The 16,632-nt window shown below is 34.5% G+C and overlaps 1 protein-coding gene across 2 annotated transcripts; it reads right to left on the reverse strand.

Moving 5' to 3' along the window:
- Positions 1–520: 520 nt before the first annotated feature.
- Positions 521–15,363, reverse strand: LOC145627259 (double-strand break repair protein MRE11-like). Of its 2 annotated transcripts, XM_081679653.1 has the most exons (22): positions 15,106–15,358; positions 14,101–14,236; positions 13,714–13,871; positions 12,602–12,692; positions 10,632–10,751; positions 10,495–10,563; positions 10,312–10,403; positions 10,053–10,155; positions 9,870–9,977; positions 9,728–9,790; positions 9,571–9,642; positions 9,301–9,378; positions 8,539–8,601; positions 8,145–8,208; positions 5,374–5,456; positions 3,880–3,993; positions 3,661–3,738; positions 3,509–3,571; positions 2,842–3,113; positions 1,774–1,894; positions 1,250–1,447; positions 521–952 (listed from the first exon to the last, which is right to left on the reverse strand). In XM_081679653.1, coding segments are annotated over exons 1-22 (2,181 nt in total). In that variant the 5' UTR covers positions 15,108–15,358; the 3' UTR covers positions 521–919. The 2 variants fall into 2 exon arrangements, with proteins under 2 accessions (XP_081535779.1, XP_081535780.1); XM_081679654.1 differs by lacking the exons at positions 521–952; positions 1,250–1,447 and adding an exon at positions 1,531–1,590 and having other exon boundaries at positions 15,106–15,363.
- Between the last annotated feature and the right edge of the window lie 1,269 nt (positions 15,364–16,632).

Genomic DNA, 16,632 nt, shown 5'->3' on the forward strand with positions numbered 1-16,632 from the left:
AACCTTCAACAACGAAGGGCGATCGTCTGCGTATCTGGATATACAACCATCTCTCTTTATCACAAGTTCGAGGCGAACCACCGAAAATGATGTAATCTTAGCTTGAAGCTTAATTCAAGCTCAATTTTGTCAAATTAAATCCCACAATGCTTCATAAGTAATTCCCTCAATTTAATTCTTTTTTTAGGGTGTTCTTTAAATTTTGCGGCAAAGTTGCCATCTTGCCGATATTTGTGGAAGAAGAGAGTTGTAGACAACGTTCATGGAGGAAGAAGAAGCAAGTGTAGTGATGGTGGTGTGCCACTGTGTTTGTGCTTGGACAAAGAAGATAACAAGAATAGGATATTAACTGGTTGGCTCGTTTCGAAATGAAATGTACATATGGTGCCACACTATGTTATATGACCTGGGACACATCCAATACAATCACACCTATGTTTGGATCAATATGAAAATTTTGTATTATTAACACTCTTTGTTCATAATTTCGTCAAGTAATTGGGCTACCAGCTTATAATTAGTTAAACTAGTACTCTATGTAAAGATTACGCTTCATAATGTCTTACGCATATTATTTACATACATCACCAATTTAATAGAGAATGCTTATAGTAGATGCTCAACCACGAACCTGCAGGAAACCTTCATGATGAAATATACGAAGTATACCAAATAGTTAATATACAGCAATGAAGTGCTGGAAAAAGGGCAAACAAATTCATAGCAAAATTTCCAAATTTATACATTGGCCAACTGGAAAATTGCCAATTATGGAAAATTCACTATAAGATCACCATATTTTGGTCCCCTATATTCATCGGTGAATTTCCAAACTTTTTCATAAGGTGGCACTTGAAACAGCTCGTTACAGGAAGTGAATTCAATGCCAATTTGGTGAGGACTAGAAGACTGCATCAACTCATCGTCTTAAAGCTCCATAATTTCTTGTGACCTGAACCAAAAAAAAAAAAAAACATTAGAAATTAGGTCTAAAACATATATTAAGTGGTCTAAAACCGTTTTGGTTCTTTAAAGTGAGGGCAAAGGCCATCTAAATCTTCACTACTGTATAAATCTAGCTCAAGGGCAAGGGCCCTTTAAAACACAAGAAATTTCATGCTCAAATACAGCAGGAAACCGAAAGTAGAAAGGCACAATGAAAAGAATTTAAAGAAATTATGTTCAGATGCACAGGTTAGAGCAATGAAAGAAGCCAAAGTCAGATTAATCAATCATACAGCACTCTGACCTTGGGTTGAGACTTGTTAAATCGACTGGGTATGTCATCATCATCATCATCATCGTCATCATCTTTGCCCATAAGCATCTTTTGAAGTGAAGAGCTCCCCGATTGTTTTCCCCTCTTCGAGGGCTGTGTAGAACCTCTACCCCTTCCTCTTGGTGCAGCTCGTTTGCGACCTTTTCCTTGAAGTTTTTCATCATCACCCTAGCAAGAAAAACAATGGCATTTACTTAAAGACTTTGAAACCCAAAGGACAGAGATGTACACAGCTTTGCGCCCCTACCCCTGTAACAGCAGAAGGGCCTGTACACAGCTTTGCGCCCCTACCCCTGTAACAGCAGAAGGGCCTGTATACATTACCCTCAACATGTTCAATGATTGTCACTGTTATATTAACTTTGTTGCTCCTAATAAAATTATGTGTAGTTTCTTTCTTTCAGAAATTATATAATAAAATAATTATCAGGCTTCAAATTCCCCCTCAGAAATTAGTTGCAAGTTATCATGCATACAAAGAGGAGATCACATACCGAACTGTCAGCAACCTCCTGAACTACGTACTCCTCCGCTTCATCACTCGAGGCAGAATCAACATTATCATCATCACCAGCAATATTATGAACTGAGGCTGAACCAGCAACCGATGAAGATCTGCAGTTTAGAGAGCTATTGAGAAATCACCAAATCTACAAGAATGTAATTGAGTATACAACATTTACACTATTATCTACTTCCTCGGTTATTTTTTTTTTTAATTTTTTTTTTTTTTATTACATGCAATACTTTAACTTTTGCACTATTCATATACTGCACTTTTATTAGCTTAGATGATTTATATTTAATGAAAAATATAGTAGTGGGATTTGTTAGATTCGTATCAATTTACATTTTCACAATATTAAAGTTTTGAAACATTCATATTGGTAATTAAAGATGTTGGTGATAGAAATAATGCATTAACAAGCGTGAAATGAAAAGCAATAAAAAATAAAATAAAAAAAATAAAAAGAAGAGGAAGTAGACTGCTAACAAAAATACAGACAACTTGAATTTCACCTTAAGACGAAGTGCATGTCCCAATTTTTCTCTTCCTCTCAATCCCAAATATTTCATTACTTTAAACTATAATCTACAAGGAATCAGTCAATCAGCAACTTCATTGAACTGCAACAAAAGCTTGGATAATCTCAACACCTTTTGTCTACATATAAATTTCCAGTCAAGAAAGAAGTAAAGGAATATACGAAATGAGATTCTTGATATGCACTAATGGAGGTAACTGGGTCATCCAACCTTGAGGATGCGCGAGCACACACACACACACACACACACACACACACACACACACACACCTACCAAAAAAGAATTTGAAAACATAGATTGTCACACAGCAAAACAAATATGAAGTATGATAAATATGTCATCCAAACCAACGTACATTGGGAAAAGGAGTTAAATTACTTAGGAACTCCCCATCAAAAATCCAACCATTCTAGGTTAAATATGCAACTTTTGTGTACAATCACGTGAACATACAGGGTATAGGTAGAGGAGACAAACAGGGAATTGATAAAGAAGTAGGCATGAAAAAATCAAACCTTTGAGAACGGCGGAAACCTAAGGATGCATCAAGAGTTGTCTGCTTCATATTGGTGCCATCTTTTCCTTTACCCCTTCCTCTTCCCCGTCCCCTTCCTCTCGTTGAGGTTTTACCAGTTTCAGCAGCCTCATGGGAGGAGCCAAGGGCCTTAGTGGTTGCTTTCTTGCCTCGAGCAGTAGATTTCAACCCAGAAAGTTGGGTGGCATCATCATCATCATCACTAAAAGATGCTGCATTTTTTGTTCCTGCCATGCGCTTACCCCGGAACTCCTACAAAGAGAAAAAAAAAAATACATCATCAACAACCTATAAGATTCATCACAAACACACAAATCCTGTGCCAGATATTCATCAAATCCAAATACTATCCAAAAATAAGTTCAATGTTCTAGCTAGATGAGAGCATCATAACAAATATTGAGTCCCTTGTATTATCAGAAGACATCAAGGCAAAGTGGTATATTTGAGCAGTCATTCTGTCAGTTTCAAAGTCTGACTGACTTTAGTTCTAAATTAATGATGCTCTTCTTTTGTTCAACAGATGCATAATCCGTTCATCTAATATGTAGCAGATTTCCAGAAATAAGTTCAAGAAAAGGTTTCAGGAATTACATGAACACAGAGCATTGATAACAAACAGAGTTGACTTTAGAAAGAGAACAAACCTCTGATGGAGCACTGAAGGAAAAAGTCTCCTTCGGGTGTGTTGCCCTATGTTTAACACGTTCCTTAAGAGAATAAATAAAAGAATAATTAGACTCAAAATTTGCTGTAGTAATAAAGATAAAGCTTCGGAATATCTTAGATAAAGTCTTGCCTCTAAACACTCTCCGACTTTGACAATCAAGTCTTCTTCCTCAAACTTCACTGTGTCTGAGTCTTCAGCAATTTTGCTCTACAGAGATGAATGACGCATCATGTTAAGAAAAGGTATTAAACAAAACAAGGAAAAGTAAAATATCTAAGGCTCATCATCATAAAAAAATCTACACTTGACGAGTAAACAGAGACGAATCTTCTTCTGATAACAACTTACACGTGTTTCATCAAGATTGTGTTGCAAGCAAGCATGGAAAGCCAATTTGTCATCTTTACTGACAAAATTATGTAGTGCAATGTCCAGATCATTGACAGGAAGGATCTCCATTTTCTGCAAGATAATTAGAAGACAATAAGCAAACTTCAGGCAGTTCATGTAGCTGTTTTGTCATAATCATGACATACTGACACATTTGATAACAAACTGGTTTAGCAAATATGCATTTGACACACAAAAAGGGAGGAGCAGGGGGGCAATGGAGGCCTGGCCTCCATTGCCCAAATTTGCATTTCTAAGTTGGCCCCCATTTCCTGTTATTTTATGTGCAAGTATGTTATTTCCGTCTGATATAGACGTTTACCTGGCTAAGGTGGTCACGGGGAAACAGAAAACAATCCTCTTGAATAGACAAGGTTCTGGGACCGAGTCCTTGTAAAAGCAATGTTGGTAATGTTATTTTTTCACTATTTTCTTTTTCTATTTCATTTTCCCACCTATCATTTCTTCTTTTTTTATTTTCCCTATTTTCCCCTACATTTCCCATTTCTCTTATTTCCTAATCCCTATTTCTTATGCTTACCACTTGTATGAATTCTACCCAGTTTATAATGTCGTGACTGTATTATTATGTATTATTAATCCCTCTGTCAAGTACCGACATGGCTAGGTATTAAACAGTAACTAATGGCAGAAAATTGCAGATTAAAGAAGGAATAATAAAAGCTAAATGTGAAATATTATAATTGATGAGATGAAATGACACACACTAACACACTAAACAAACTACTCGTAAGATAGATTATCAAGCTTTCGAGAGGCTTGATTCTCTCCCAATCGGTAACTTTAGGTTACCACTCTCCAAGTGACTTGAGGTCACAACTCTCAACAAGTTTCATCCAATTTTTTGCCTACCCATTTCCTTTCCTTCCCTCTCTATTTATACTAAGGACTATTAACCTAGTGAGCTAATATTAGTAGAATACCTATACTACCCTTCCTTAGGTTGATCTATTACACCCTCTGCCTTTTTTTTTAAATGCAACCGTTGAACGTTTGGGGAGAATGGGAGATTTAGTAGATAAAATTGAATTTGTTAAACAGTAGTATGTGAGTTGAAATGTCCAATTGTTGCATTTAAAAAATTGCAAAATTTTGATATTGTAGTTTTGTAAAATGTGATATTTGTAGATTATGTGAGTTGAAAATCTTGAAATATCACATTTTAATCTTTGCAGATCAAAATTTTGTAATTTCGTAGAATGTGATATTTGTAGAATCAAACACCACCAGTGCCCAATACAAAGCCCAGCCAAGTAGGGTGCGAGGAGGTCCAAATTAAGACAACATTTACCAATTACCATAACTAATCCAAGCCAATAAAGAAACATGTGAATGAAGTAGAACTGTATTTTATTTTATATATATATATATATATATAAACCGCAGGGGGTGGGGGATGTAAATCAAACATCTATAATACTTTATACATACCAAATTACTCTCAGCAACCAAAGCCTCAATATTCTGTTGGTTTAGTTCTTCCGGTCGGAATTTCTCAGAATTGTCAATTTTCCCTAAAATAAGAAAATCAAAGTACACTTATATAACAAATTGATACACAATAAGGAAATTTGAATATGTACTACAGCAAGAATGTAAAAGATTGAATTCAAAAGGGATGTGACAAGAAGCAGCCCCAATACAGACCTGCATTTGGATTAAAAAAAACATAAACAGCTATCTAGATCTAAATATACAGAAACCGTCTTATTTCCTATTACTTTTTGGTAGAAGGTAAGCATTCTAAGCAATCTTATCAAAAATGAAAAACATATCAACGACATGCAGGTAAAAACTGCTATACAGCAGGATAAACTAAAGAGCATATACAAACTTTGAAACCAGTATTTATTAATCCAGTATTTCTGCTGAAGCATGAATATTGAGGCAAGTCGCATCATCAAGTGGCTCACAACAAGAAACATGAATTATGTTCCATGAAATACACCAAAAGATCATCATAAATTTAGTGCTGCACATGGTGCTAACCCTACTGATCTACATCTACATATAAAATAGGCTAACAGCACAGCATCCTCAGCAATTCAAATTTCTCCAAAGATATCGAGCCACTTGATATTGAATAATGGCATACAATCAACACCAGACATTAGGAAGGCTGGAACAAACAAAAATCCTATGTAGCCTGGCATATAATTTGTATAAATCTTGCCTAAAGCTAAGGGGAAAAAAAAGAAATTCTAAAAAGGCAGAGGTAGGAATGTTAGGTTTATGAGATTGTAAGTACTGCAGCCACCTAGGAACTAATTTCCCAGTCTCTTAAAAACCCACACAAGTCTTGGCTTCCCAAAGGACTTTAAGCACTGATTGCTTCCCATCAGCATTCCCAATGGCACCAAAAATTAAAAGCAATTATATAAAGTCTCACATTTCAGGATGCTGTTTAAAGAGTATACATTCCAGGATAAAGAAACTGCACAACCATTCATGGAGATTCATTCAATAAGAAGTAGCAGGAAAAAAATAGAGTTTTCCATAGCAATTGAGTTTCTGAAACATCCAAATCAGGCTTAGTAAAAAAAATCTGCCTCGTATGCCATGTAACATGAACATGGGTGCGGATCCAAGTGTCCAATACAACCTTTTTAAAATAAATGGATATGGTAACACCATCCTTATTTGATACAGGTTTGGCAATACGATATGTATAAAATTTAATAAAAAGTATACGCTACACAAAAATTAAGGGGAAAATATGGCATTTCTATATGTGAGTTTCTTAAGTATGGACTCCTAACTTGTAGGAAATTACTTTTTTTTTTTTTATTGTTCCTTGTTGACTTATAATACTATTAACATACTAATGTATAAAAGCAAAAGTTATCATGCAACAAATTATTGGATTTGTCTCAACGTAGTCTTGTCAAAATATCAAATTTCATTAATAATTTACTTGCAACATAATTGAAGATACAAGTTAAGCATTTGGCGAATGCAAAATTCAATATGGTCATATGGAACAAAAATAAAATAAAATAAAAACTGGAAGGACTAGGGAGAATTATTTTTGGCCCAACATAACGACCAAATCAAGAGCATTTGTGATTGGCCATCTGCCTCATACTTCTATTAGTTATACGGTTATACCCATGCAGTCACATGCAAGCAAAGTAAATAGGTTATTGATTTGTCATAGCTTGCCAGCTTTCATTGAGGGGAGAGAGAATATACTCCATTTGCTGCACAAAGGCAAGAGAGAGAATATGAATTTATCTGATTATCTTTTAGTGAATTTTATCAATGATTGATGTACTTTACTTCACATTTAGTTGATTACTATACTTTTGTTTTCTTTAACTTCCAATTCATCTTTTATTTTCTTTACTTCGAATTTTGCTTTCATTTACATATATGTATTGGAGTAGGTTTTTATCTAGGGTTTGATTATGAATTGATGCATGATTTTCCCCCAAATCCTAAATTAATCCTAAATTATATGATTATGCTTATTTCAATTGTGATTATTATCAATACTAAATTGGGCGTAATTTGATGTTGGTTTTGCACCAAATATCTAACTGACTTAAACAGTTGCGATTTATTTAGGTAAAATGGATAGTTAGGAAGTTAGGATGCAATGTTATATGTCTCTTAGTTTACATAATTCCAAGGTATATTGTATTTTACACAGACCATATATACTCATGAGAATTTTATTGGTTATTGGGGGTATTTTCCTAATCGCAATACAACCAAATTTATAGGGATAGAAAGTATCTTTGTGTTAGACTCATGCTTGCAGGGATACACAACTCTAAATACTTAAATTCTTGTACTAGCTTATTCTTCATACATATCTAACCCAATTTAGTTCTACTATCAATTAAAAGTTGACTATAAAACAACCTTCTCTATATAGAATCAACCCTAACTTACCCTATTACATAGTCAAAAGAATTAGCAATGAGACCATCGTATATATATCAAATTGCATAATTATACACGAAACCACACAGCAATACATAAAATGCATTGCTATATGTATATCTGCATGGCTGTATATAGCGTATAAACCCATGTATGAAAATGTTAAAGAAAGGAGGAATTATGGAGCAATGGGTTCAAGTGAGTAAATGACATGGGGATCCAAGAAAAAGCATAAACAAGTCACCGTTTCCTCAACCTTAGCAATCAAACAAATTAATAAAAATTGTGAACAGCACTGCCTACAGGATGTTTACCTTCACTTCGATTCTTAACCCGTGAAGCCTTTGAGAATATCAGGATATCCTGAGGATTTGCCACCTATTAATTGCAAAGATTATTATTTCACTAACAATTATGAGTACAATGTAGCTTGATAGTAGTACAACAACAATTCCAAATAATTTGCATGAGTTTGAAGAGCATTAAGATTATAAAAATAGTCAAATTCCTTTCAAATATAAAAAAAATAAAAAATTAAATTCATATCAGTATTTTTGCATTGAAGTCCCAACTAAAGCAAAGTATTTATCACACAGATGATAATTGCAAGTGTCTTGTAGGTAATAGGGGTGTGAATTAAGGCATAATATAAATGGGATTTTAAACAAAATAATGTGTGAATATCAAGGGACGAATGAAATGGTATACCTTGCCCACATATTTCTGACCAAATCTTTGAGGATTTATTGTCATAAATCCTGAATAATCTACCTATCATCACAAAAGACTGAAATAAGCACAGTATAGAAAAGATTTTTGATTGAAAGAATGTGATTCAACAAGAAATAGAAAAGCATAATTAAAAGCAATGAATGATATGAAAAGGAACCTTCAACAAATCCTAATTTCCAACTAAGCTATAATAAGTCCAACATGACTTATAAAATCAACTGTTTTTCCTTACACTGCTTGAAAGAAATTACAGAAATAACAGAAAAATGGATGGCAGGACAAAACATGGCAAATCTCAGAACATATTTATTACTACTGATAAAGATTTCATCTTCAAGGAAAACCGAAATTTGGAACCCTTACGTCTTGCACAATGATTTCAACTGATGGCACCAAAGCACCAAATGCAACCTTTGTCCCTCCGCCCCCAATAAGAAGTGTGTCAGTATTTTATGAACTTCATTATGTTTTAGTACAAATTAAATCTTTAAGAGGCAAGTACTTAGTAGGTGGAAAATAATAGGTGCTCAAACACCAACACGATACTTAATAGGAGACTCCTCTTATTGATTATAGTCTCCAGATGTTGTTTCAGTTCTAGAATATCATATCTGATGACCCGTCATTGGAGGCTAAAGTTTAAGCTCAATTATAATAATGACAATGTTAGAAAGTTACATATTCATCGAAAGTGCAGCAATTAATATCAGTCGTTTTTATAAATTAAGCAGGACTAACCTTTACTCGGACCAATGGAAGCTTCACCTCAGCTTTGTTGACCGCTTTTCTGTTAGACTTCTCAATCAGATCTCTGACCTAAGCAATTTAGACTACATTATCTACACTAGAATCAAATTAAGATACTATGAATATGAAGCATCACCACCAGAAACTAACTACGGAGTAGAAACTTTTTGAGATTGGGAATTGAAAGGGTGTGACAGAAACAGATGTAGGGGGGTACTCAACAGACATTAAATTGGGATTATTTTAAATAGAGCTATTTACCACTTTATCCAAGTGCTCAAGAATTGCATTCTGATCACTTTGATCGATATCCGTTACATCTTTTAACACAACCTGAAGATTGAACAACAAAGTGTAAGGGAACTGGGTAATTTTGTCTTTCAACATAATCAGCATTATATAATCTGTTAGTAATTACCTCAGCATATTCAAAAGGCCTCACAGATTGCAGAGGTATTTTGGTTGGGCGATATTGATTTCCCTAAACAAGCACAATAAGTAATCGATATGTAGTTACAGTAGAAAAGGTACAAAAGCTCAATAATAATTTATTGCGCCACCTTAATTTCTAAGAGAAGAACATGTTTTGGCTTCGATTCTCCATCAATTAACGATGTTGCAACAGAAGAACCAGGTTGTGTGATATGAAAACCCATTCCGGAAACTTCCTGTGAAATTAATAGTCCCTCAATTTTAGGAATGAATGATGAAGGTGAGTAGTCGTGAGAAATCTAAAACTGCACCTGGGGGTCAATTAGGCATTCATGTTCATGCCCCCAAACTACAAAATCAAGAAATCGTGGTAAAAAATGCTCATTTATAGCATTTTTAGGATTTGTTTTTATTCTGCACAAAAGAAAGACCTTGTTAGAAAGCATAAACACTACTGCTAACATCTAAAATCTCAGGTTATGAAATCTCCAGCATTTACATTACATCCACATATCTATAGGATGAATAGATAAGGAATTCATTTTGAACAGAAATCAGTAATGTTAGTACCTATTCTGGTGGAGAACAAGGATATTAAACCAATCCGAAACTTGACATCCTTCTTGTGCTTCAGGGCGCATCCACTGAACAGCATGGGGAGTCTAGGACCAAGAAATCGACAAATTTATATTTAATAAGAAAATCTAACTCAGAACTATACATATAAACTAGATAGAAAGAGAAAGAAAGCACCTGAAACATTCTGTTTAACCTTTCGTCCCGTATATTTCCAAGGCCATATAAAGCCACAGACGTGGAACCCTGCAGAAACATAACCCATTCAGTGCAAAGTTGACGATTAAATAAAACTGAGAAAGTTCAAGACTAACCTTCCTGATAAGGATTGGGCAAACAGTAATCTGGCCAACCCCAGATCCTCCAAGATCCATTTTCCCAAAATAATTGACAAGATTGCATGCTGAGAGGATATCAACAGCAGATAGATTGTCCTGTTATCAAAATAAAGTAAACCTTCAGCACAGCAGAAAAAAATTACCAGGAAGCACGTAATGATAATCACGTGCTTTCATTGATAAAATCTCTCTACCCAAAGACTAATAAATAAATTTATATTTTAAAAATTAAAGGAAAAAAAAAACCCCACTTCAAAAGATTATTTAAACATTGACAATGCCCAGGCAATACAGAAAAAAGAACACCCTCTAGGAAAAAACCTAATCATTGATGTAGCAGAATATACATGTGAATATCTTATTAAATGTTCACATTTAGTAAGGTGGATACCTAGAAGCTATACAAAGTTATCCATAGCACAAGTTGTAGTCTAAACAAATCAGATTTTAAAAACCACTCCCCTTTAGATTCCCACCCTATTGCTATGCATCAATGTCAAAGGAAGGGGGCCAATTTAGGTAGCAGCATGATGATCCATCATTAATAGCTAAAAAGAAGAAGATAGGTGGTTGAAAGAATGCACGTTGATTTTGTAGAGAGTTTTGTTTAGTTTTTTAGTAATTTCTGGAAAGCAGCACTGAATGTGGATAGTTTTTTAGTAGTTGATCGGATGAGAGCCAAGCCTCTCAGAAGCTTGAAACTATCCACATTCAGTGCTGCTTTCCAGAAATTAATCAACCAATCCTCATCATCTTCCTTTAATCTCACATTTCTTCTCTTAATGCTGTCCAAAGCTAAGTTAATTCTTAGCAAAAAGGTCGATAATGCTAAAAGAGGGGCAATTTAAACAGCATAACAATTCTGTTATTAGTAGCTTGAAGAAGATGATAGTCAATTAGTGAGGGTAAAAGCTCTATAAATAGAGCAAATCAATGAGGGGGTGTTGAATATTGATTAGTGTTTTGTCAAGCATTTAGGTTGCTGATTTGGAAGAGACCAAGAATCTTAAAAGTTTATAATAATCCACATTTACAACCTCAAACATATGAAAATACCCACCCTTTCCAAATTCCACCAAATAATTGATTCCAGAGAATTCTCTTCATCACACTAGTAAAATTTGGAATTCTCTTCATCACACAAGTAAAATTTAACTTTATGACTAGCAAAAAGCATTTGACATACTGTAGCTATGGTCAGACCATTCACAACCCTTTCATGGAAGGAAATTATTTAGCATGCAACTCCTTTTACATACACCCGGGTGCACATAGAGGTAGGTGCACCCAAGGGTGGTTTTTTGCTCATTTGAAGTTTTTTTTCCCCTCTCATTTTAAGATTATAAAATGAGCAAAAAATACCTTAGGGTACACCTTACACCCGGGTGTATATAATTTTTTTTATACTACTCTAAGTATAAGGAAGGTATATCAGTTTTAATTATTTAACCCAGAGAATTGAGATTGGTATTACAAGAGCTTCACGAGTACAATGCCTCCGAACATCAGACGAGAGCGTTATGAAATCTAAGAGAATGATCTACCCCTATCAGCCCCAAGCAAAAACACACGAAAAAAAAATATATATGAATTCAGTGGTTCTTTCCCTATCTCAATAAGTATTTGGTAATGAAGTTCTGAGATAACATATAAATAAATCAAACTCCAACTATGAAAAAACCCACATGGGGAGTTTTTGTTGATTAGTGCAACACTTAACCTTAAGACCAGTCCATCTCAAAGCTTGAGTATATAGAAATAATTTTACTGAGCACATTCACTAATTACTATCATGACACAGTTGGTCAACTCAATCCCCTTTTCAGTTGCTACTTGCTAGTCAATGCCCAGTATAAATTGAGACCAGTACATCAGAAAGAAACAATCAATCACCAGACCTCACATGTATAAATTGAGAGAAAAGGAATTAATTTGTCTGGACATACCACTCCAGCAGGATCATCATGATTGCCATGAATTGTGAATACAGGCAAGCCAACATTGTAGTGAGGGTCCTCGTAATTTACATGACCAAATCTGTGGAGCAGAACAACACATTAACTATCAGACATACAGGCAAGAGCTCACAACCCAAAATAATAGTTGAAAAGGGTCCTAAGATTCACAACTGACAAATTGCCATCTATGCCTTCAACTTCAGTACAGCACTCTTATAGACTACAGTCAGTAGCATGTATCAGAAACCTAGAGATGAACTGCTCAAGAGACCAAGATCTCTTCACTACCATATTGATAAGTTTTAAATGGTGGAATGTGAATCCCTAACATCATCCAGAATAAATTAGATTGGAATACAACAAAATATATCTTGTGGGGTCCCATGCAAATTACAGGGCTTCCTAAGGTTGTTCAAATCTCCTTCCTAATGGCTGTGGCCTCAATTCAAACCAGTCTTTTGATGTGGTGCATATTTCAACCAAATAAAATTTTAGAGCCATTGCAAGCAGCACTTCCTAATCAGCGGTCACTTATTTTGATTCTTGCACCGAAACATGCCTCCATCCACCAGGCGTGGTAACAACATTTTCATAATATAACCTCAATTTCTCTGTCAAAGGATATCTGGAAATCATTAGCATTGACCCCAATCCAGAAATAGCCAAAATATGCTTACGTCATCATCATTTTTCAACGGAACTTTCCACTTATAATTCCAAAATCCAGACTACGATATATCTAAAAAGTTGCCGAGCTAAGACATATTACTAACAATAAGTTCAAATATTATTAGAAAGAATTTCATTTCTTTTTTCATATGCATATAATTCTTTTTTATTTAAAAAATAATAATAAGATAATGACAAAGAAGTAGATGCATTTAAACAAAAAAGGTAATCTTCAAGAGAAAACCCACTTCCTTTCCAACACAAACAAGATGATACAGGATTTTAAGAACAGCAAAGCAAGTAAGCAACCACATCTTTGAAGAAAACCCAAGTGCAATTCAGGTCCAACATTCATATATATAAAAAGACATAAATTTCAAATCTACAAGTCTCTCAAAGATAACATAGATAAAGATAAGTGCAAAACAAACCTGTTTGAAAAGTTTAAAGTCTGGTCACTCACAACTTGAAACTGCACTGGACGATCATTGAGGCAGTATTGACGAAGAATCTCCAGAGCCCTTACCAATGTTGACCTTGAAGGTTTGTTCTCGTGAAAGAGATCACCACCAAGAAGTATGAAGTCCACCTAATGGTCATATTATAGTCACAATAGTATAACAAAACAATCATAATTTATAACAAAATGAGACTTATGTCCTCTAGAAGCATGAGAGAAGTATAAATGGCATAAATCACATTTCGACCACAATCTATGACAGGCAAATTACAAGCTTCCATCAGAAGGAGATAATGGGTGTTGATTTCTAACACAATTCAATATAAAAGTACAGTAATTGGTAGGTACCAGAAATCACCTGCTTTTTCTCTGCTATTGAGCATATCTCCTCAAAAGACTCAAATGAATCATGCCGCCGTATCTCATCCTTCTCCATATAACCAAGGTGGCAATCTGTTGCTACAAGCACTCTTAATGTATCCTTTTCATCCTCCCTGAAAAAAATATCATATATCCCAATCACAAATTCACAACCACAACTCTGATAAGATAACTGCCGTAAAGTGCCAATTTCCAAGAGCACCACTCATACACAACATAAGACCCGAAATAGTACTAATGCATGATGCAAGGCGAGCTAGATGCAATCTCTGATCATATTTTCAATTGATTTTATGATTTACACGCATCACATAGGTCGAAAAGTTCACTTGAGCACGAAATTTCAAAGTATTTAATTTCACAACTCGACATCAAGCTCAAGCTTGAGACAAGGAAACAACAAACATTTAGATAAAAAGAAGCAACTTGATCAAACTTGAAAAAATAAATTGATTTCAGGTGCTGTTGAGCAATTAAACTTTTCGCGAATTTATAGTTCAAATAAAGAGCTATAATTTGCTTCTTCTTCCTTCATAATTTTTTCAAGTTTAACAAAATCAACAAAATGAGAAAATCTACATGAATACCCGGCCCGGCGACGGCCACAACAGCAAATATAATTACACCACAAGACCACAATCAATAGGTAGTCCATACTAACATAATAACATTACCAATTAATCAATTTTAAAATGTGTTCAATTCAATTCAACAATTCACTTTACAATTACTTGAAATTATACGCAATTAAAAAGTAATTAAAATGCAAATTACAAGCCCTAACTAGCATTAAAAAAAAAAAAGGTTTAATATTAAGAACTCGTTAGCAAATCAAACACAACTAAGTTAGGAATCAATTAACGAATTCAGATTAAGCATAAATTTTGAAACAATTCTGACGTTGAAGCCTAAATTATGAAGCAAATTTTTCAAAAAAAAATAAAAAGTATATGAAATGTAGGAGAGAGAGAGAAATGCTGACATAGAAATGGCGCTGCTTCTGTGTTCTGCTGATGCTGTGCTGCTTAAGTTAGAGAGAGAGAGAGAGAGGAGAGAGGAGAGAGAAAGAGGGTTTTGCTGAATAATTGTAGAGGTTTACAGAAAGGAAGACGATAGTATGGAAGTGTTAAGAACTTGCTGGCGGGAACAGAATTCTCTTCTAGCTTTTGTCAACAGAAACCAAGTATAAGAACGGGGTCTCACATTTAAATTTTTTTTACATACGGGTACACTGTACACTCACTCGATTTCCTAAAGTTGGAATCAAATACAGACCCCAAACTAACGTGTTTGTAGACTTGTAGTATTATAGGGCATGTTCTGATTTCCTGAATGAATTGAAGAAGTGTTTATAAGAGAAGGAAATTAAGAACTAAACTAAATTGAACCGAAGTGAAATTAAGCCGAAGACAACAGGTTAGTCACAAAAATTAGTATGTGACTTTTTAACATGTGACAAGTGTCACCTTTTAACTTGTGCTTTTTGTTTTCTAAAATCAATTATTAATTTATTATCGTTGCTTTGGCATTTTCCGTCAAACAGTCACTTTTTTTTTTTCTTTTCTTTTGTTTTCTTGTTTACTTTTTGGCTCGTGGGACGAGGTGTGTTTTCCTGGTGGTTTTTAATGATGACATGATCCTTTTAGCAATGTTGACATCAATAAGGAAGTTGAAAAGGAAGGAAAATGACACCTAAAAAATTATAATCCTTGTGCTCTTAGAGCATCAGCAATGAAGAGTATGCAACAAGATAACTTGTGCAAAAAAATACGTGACCACTCTCGTTGTGACAAGTGTCACAAGATAACTTGTGCATGTTTGTCATTTGACCGTTGGTTTTTTACGTTAGTTTTGCCTTCAACGGACACTTTTCCCTTTTTTTTTTCTTTTTTTGTTGTTTGCTTTTGCTTTCTTTTGCACAGGGGATGAGGCATTGTTTCCTTTCCACAAAAGAGAAATGCTAGTTTACTGCCCAAGAGAGGATCCTTTTAGCTACTTCAGCATTTAAGAGGAATCTAAAAAGTACAAAAAGGGATGGCTAAAAGGAGAGTAATCCTCTCCATTGCTGATGCTCTTAGTCCCCTTAATTATTGAGTGAGGCAATGACCCCTTACCCACCAAGGAGTGCTACAAATACTTTAAGGACATTGCCTAGTCATCAATTGTTAAGAGACCAGCAAGGCAGCAATGCATACTTAACAATAGTTGAAAGGCTAGGTCTGCTTAGTCATTACAAGTTTAGGAAATTCCTTATAAAAATGTTTTTGATTAATTATATGAAAAGATAGCTGATAAACTAAATTAGCTAATAGTTTAGGGACTTAGCATTTAATGTATCAACATGTTTGTACAACAAATTATCCAAAAATTCGTTTAGTAAATAGCTTTTACAAATTAAAATTTGGCTATACATTGTTGTATGTTTTTTCAGATTGTTGTCGATCATTCAGAAATTTCATATACTGAAAAAAATTGTTGCATCTTTGCAGGTGCATTAGGAACTAAAATA

The sequence above is a fragment of the Chenopodium album genome, chromosome 4 (assembly GCF_948465745.1).
Source record: "Chenopodium album chromosome 4, dcCheAlbu1.1, whole genome shotgun sequence".
In the NCBI taxonomy this organism is placed as follows: domain Eukaryota; kingdom Viridiplantae; phylum Streptophyta; class Magnoliopsida; order Caryophyllales; family Amaranthaceae; genus Chenopodium; species Chenopodium album.